Source organism: Primulina eburnea, chromosome 11 (assembly GCF_022965805.1).
Source record: "Primulina eburnea isolate SZY01 chromosome 11, ASM2296580v1, whole genome shotgun sequence".
Classification (NCBI taxonomy): Eukaryota; Viridiplantae; Streptophyta; class Magnoliopsida; order Lamiales; family Gesneriaceae; genus Primulina; species Primulina eburnea.
This window is the reverse complement of record NC_133111.1, coordinates 35,167,818-35,173,595: the sequence shown is the minus strand read 5'-3', so window position 1 is coordinate 35,173,595 and position 5,778 is coordinate 35,167,818. Positions and strand designations below refer to the sequence as shown.

The 5,778-nt window shown below is 35.1% G+C and overlaps 1 protein-coding gene across 1 annotated transcript; it reads left to right on the top strand.

Moving 5' to 3' along the window:
* Nucleotides 1–725: 725 nt before the first annotated feature.
* On the top strand, nt 726–3,938 carry LOC140805569 (uncharacterized). The gene has a single exon (XM_073161832.1). The coding sequence runs from the start codon at nt 726–728 to the stop codon at nt 3,936–3,938; it is 3,213 nt and encodes a 1,070-aa protein (XP_073017933.1).
* Nucleotides 3,939–5,778: the final 1,840 nt, after the last annotated feature.

The following is a 5,778-nucleotide window of genomic DNA, read 5'->3' as shown; positions in this document are numbered from 1 at the left end:
TAGGACATACAAAAAACCAAAAGATCATGAGCTACACTCTCACCTATCCTAACTACCGTGAGATACTAGAAGTCTTGTAATTCTCTGGGCAAGTCTCGACAACACTGAAATAATGCATTTGAATATTATTAATATTAATTATTCTTTACTATACTATTATATTAAAAATGTTGTCATCATACCAATTATTATGAGAGATATTAAAATATTAATTTCATAAATATCTTTCTTGACTAAATTTTTTTTGAAGTCACTTCATATTTTACTTTGAAAAAAATCTAAACAAAATTTATTTTTTAAATCGAACAATTTTTTGAAATTAAAAATAATTTTGTGTTAATTGTTTAATATTATTTGATCAAATAATAATAACACATATGATATATATATATATATATATATATATATATATATATATATATATATATATATATATATATATATATATATATTTTGTTAGGATACTATAATGAATTTTAAATGTCCCATCTTATTTAAACCGAAACTATTCACCAAATGGAATCTAAATAATGGATAATGAGGGGACAAGTTGACTTCTAAAAAACTCAAACAGGCAAGAAAGAGAGAGCAGATGTAATCAAACTCATTTTGTACCCTTAACTTTGATTTTAAGCTGCTAATTATAATTCTTGGAAACGATCGTTCTTTTGTTTTGTTTTGTTTTTTATTTTATTTTTTTTGGTGGTCTTTGCTGAATCGGAGCAATGACTGTGGTTACTTCTGTTAGTGTTTCTTGGAATTTGTTGGGATTATTTGTGTTGTTACTGTTTGCTGGTTTTGCGAATTCGTATAAGTGGGAATTTGAAATGGAAGAGGATTCGCTCTCTGTGAGCTACGAGTATCACAGGATCGATGAGGTTAATAAAGAGTGTGCATTTGTGTTGGATTCTGCGATGGAACTGAAACCAGATGATAATAGATTGTATTCTATAAAAGAGAAACTATCTTTTAAGAATGGAGATTGGGGTCAGGATTTGAAAGAGGAAGGGGCTCCGTTGATGCCATATACAGAGTTAATCGACTTTACGGATCGGCAATCTCCAAATAAAGTCCTATCTCCTACAAAATTAGTTTCATTTTGGCTCACTGATATTGACAGGAAGAATCATTTCAAGAAGTCGATATTAGTTAGTGGGGTTTTGCAAATAGGAATTGAGGCCGAGAATGTGTTCTCACGCAGACCATATGATCGAAATCCATTTTTCAGTTTATATCCGGGTCATTCTGAGCTTGTGGTAAGTTTTCAGGGGATTTACACTGAATCACAAGAGAAAAATGGGGAGAGGGTGCTTTGTTTGTTAGGGGATGCGAAATTGCCTTCTCGTCGGTCTGATTCAGTGGATCCTTGGGTATGGGTGAAGGAATCTGGTGGTGCTAATCCACCTGTTGTTATGCAAGATGATAAGATTTTACTTGTACTCAGATATCCTACGACACGGACCTTGAAAAACAGAGCGATCTTGGGAAGCATGAAAAGTTTGAATCCGAAGTCGGACCTGAAGTATTTTGATGAAGTTCATATATCTTCTTGGTTCAGTTCTGGTGGTTATGAGTTTACGGCAGACAATCTTGTTTCAAAAGCTTGTGATCTACGGCGGGACGAGGATGGGTTGGTGAATGGTGAAATCGATGTTTATAAAGGCCTTGATTTCTGTCTCGTACTGGAGAGATTTACTGTTACCAAACAATATCCGGTATATGTTTTGCCGAACTGGAAGTGCAATGGAACTGATGTATTTTGCAGTCAGATGGGCCCATTTGTATCAGACAAAGAGATCCTTGCCACGAATGGTAGCTTCAAAAATGTCAACCTTCTCCTACAGGACATCCGATGCCAAATAATGACCTCACTTGACAGTGCTGGCACTGCGAAAGTCGCTTTGGTGTTTAGAGCCGTTCCTCCTTCTGAGAATCAATTTGTTGCCACACATCGAACGGGGCTTAATAATTTGACCCTTTCTGCCGAAGGAATCTGGAAGTCTTCCAGTGGACAACTTTGCATGGTTGGATGCCTGGGATTTGTCGATGGAAATGGAGATAGCTGTGATTCTCGTATCTGCTTGTATGTTCCTCTTTCGTTTTCAATAAAACAGCGTAATGTACTTTTGGGTACTTTTTCGAGCATAGATCAAACAAGCAAATCGTATTTCCCTCTAGAATTTGGAAAGTTTGTTCGTGCGGATGAGTTGTCGAGCCAGTACTCTGCTGCTTCTCATCCATTTTACAAATACTCCAAAATTGATGCTGCTGGTGCTGTACTTGAGAAAGGCGAGCCCTTTAACTTCGGGGCCGTAATCAAGAAGTCATTGTTGAAATACCCGAGAATAGAAAACGAACAGTTTCCTTACAGTCTTATCACTCTCCAGGAAGACCTCACACTTCACCTGCCCGCAGTACCCGATCCTTTTCCCAATTCTTTCTTCACAAAAACTTCTATTGAATTGGAGCTCCTGTCGCTGGGATCTTTTTTTGGTTCCTATTGGCCTTCACAAAATGATTCGACATTGGGGATAGAGAATCCTCTAAGTGATATGATCACAGAGAAACAGCTCATTATTAATGTTTCTTGCCAGCTCAATCTTTTGGGAGAAGCATACAACAACTTCTCCCATCTATTCTTGGAGGGGATTTATGATCCACAGTTCGGAAAGATGTATCTCATTGGTTGCCGGGACGTTCGAGCCTCATGGAAGATCTTGTATGACAGCATGGACCTAGAAGCTGGTTTGGATTGCTCAGTAGAAGTGGTTATTCGATATCCCCCTACATCATCCCGCTGGTTAGTAGATCCAACGGTTAGTATTTCCATATCTAGTCAACGAAACGAAGATGATCCGCTCTACTTTCTGCCGATCAAGCTGCAAACTGGACCTCATATGTATAGTAAACAGCGGGAAGACATTCTTTTCCGTAGAGGCGTGGAAGGGATTATCCGTATTTTGACACTCTCAATGGCAATTGCTTGGATTTTGTCCCAGCTTTTCTACATTAAAGATAATGTGGCCTTGGTTCCTTTCATATCTCTCGTGATGCTAGGAGTACAAGCTCTTGGATACAGCTTTCCATTGATCACCGGTGCAGAAGCCCTTTTCAAGAGAGCCGCAACTGATTTTAGTAACGACCAGCAGTCCTACGAACTTCAAAAAAGTTTATCTATAACAATAATAGATTATTCGGTGAAGCTCCTAGTACTTGTTGCATTTTCTTTAACTCTAAGGCTCTGTCAAAAGGTATGGAGGTCACGTATCAGAATGCTGACACGAGCCCCCCTCGAGCCTCACCGTGTTCCAAGTGACAAGAAAATTCTCTTGGCGACCTTGATCATACACTCCATTGGGTACATCATTGTTCTTATTACCCGTTATGCAGGTGCAGGCAAAGAGCCTACTCAAACATCACGATTCGTTGATTCCTCAGGATACTCTCGCACGATACGCCTATGGGAGATTGAATTGGAGGAGTATCTTGGCCTTGTTCAAGATTTCTTCCTACTTCCTCAAGTAATAGCCAACTTGGTGTGGCAGATCCACTGTCGACCCCTCAGAAAAACATATTATATGGGTATAACAGCCATTCGACTTCTTCCTCACATATACAATCGCGTGATAGTACCCATCCCAAATCCTTACTTCTCGGAGCCGCTGTATGATTTTGTGAACCCAAGAATGGATTTTTATTCCATGTTTGGAGACATTGCTATACCGATCACTGCCATTTTTCTAGCAGTGGTGGTTTATGTTCAGCAGAGATGGAACTATGCAAAGCTAAGTGAGAAGCTTGTTTTAGGGCAAGCAAAACTATTGCCTCTGGGTTCCAAAGTATACGAGAGATTGCCGTCTATGTCGTTTGAAGCCGAGCTCGTCTCCAACGTCAACAGAAATTCTGCACATGATCAGAAAGAGCATAATGCAGAGTGACTGAGATACTTCTTTTCGTTTCTTTTTCAGGTTTCTAACATGAATGAATTCAGAAAGTTGATTTGTGGACTCTGTTTTTTATTGGTTTCCCTTTTATCACTATCGTATATCACTTTGGATCATTTTTATACTAAGAAGTTAATTTGGATCTGAGTGATGTGAAATCCATTTCAAATTCATATTTTAGTTGTTTGGTTCATAATCTCCCATTCATTGTATTTTGATAATCATGCATTCATAAACGCGGCAAAAGCAATGGCAATTAGTATGAATGGAAAAGAAGTGGGTGGCAAAAAAATTCAATCGGCACGCCACATAAAGAAATTTTTCTCTCAAAATGGATTGCTCAATTCTTCAACCAATAACTATGCACCATCAAGGGACTTGCCGCCATCAACTCTACCTACGCCGTGGTGTAAACCATGCATGCAGTTACCGTGGTGGGATCGAGTGGCGGAAGCCAGAGTTCTCCTCCCGGGTATCCTCATAACTTCATGGATCAATGGCAAATCTATACTATTTTATTACACTGGACAAACTAACTTTGGTGTCATGGTCTGTTTTAATAATTATATATGTTAATAAATTGTTAAAATTTTAATGTAAGTTATATGTAGTTCAGTGGATGGAGTAATTGTTTTTTGGGTTTAGGTTTCTATTTTTACTGAACTAATTTCTTTATTCTTTTATTTTTTAATTTATATATCAAAATTACAATTTAGTCCCTTATTATTTCTTATAATTATATTTTGATCCCTATTTAAATATAAATAAAATGAATTATAAAAAATATTATACAATCACGCAACGCGTGCGTCGGTGCATTAGTATCAATTAAAACTGAAAATACAGTCAAAATAGCAAAGCAATGATGAAATACATTTTGGCTTCATGATTGATTGGTGAATTTTAAAAATTCTTTTGCGTCAAATTAAAAAATAAGGGGTTAAGTTGGTAAAAAAAAAGATTCCTAATTCAATGATTTAATGAATCAAATTTATACATGAATAAAAGAATTGATAAAATAAAACAAGTCATCTTATATAGCTCTTGCATTTCATTATATAAATTAAATTTATCGTAATTAATAATATCCAATAATATTTATATTTTTAAGTAAAACAGTCTTCTAAAGTGAAATTTATCGTGTATAAATTACGTAATGCAAGCGCAGATAAAGTAAGATTGTGGATATTTAATTAAAAAATAGAATATTTAGTTTGAAAATATATGAATCATTCGAATAAATTGATTTTCATTTTTTTTTTTTGACTAAAAAATTGATTTTCATTAAAACTGTCTGTATGGTTAAGTTTTATTAGTGTAAGGTGTATTAAAGGATTAATTGTCCTACAATTATTATTTAGTATTTTTACATTTAATTTCGTAATATGAAATTCAACAGTACTACATGCACATCAAAATAAAATAAGTCGCAGATATTAATCTAAAATTTAAATATAAGTAGTGAGACATTTTTTGTATTTAGCATAATGTTTTTTGATATTTTTGCATATAGGAGCAAGTGTATTTAAAAAATTATTATTATACTGCTTTCAAAATATAATAACAATAATATACCTAATGTAACGCCCAGAAAATTCGAAAATCCACCCAAATCACATCCATGCAATTATTAAATTCTCTTGTATTTTAATTATTTGTTTTAATTGCATTAATTAATTGTTTTTCTGCATATTTGCATGTTTAAATTTTATTTTTTACATGGTTGCATTAAAATGTATTTTTAAAGGTTATTCAAGTTGCGATCGAGGAACGGAGACCGAAGGCTGAAAAAATAGAAAATGTTTTTATTCGTCAATTGTTTTTTTAAAGTAAG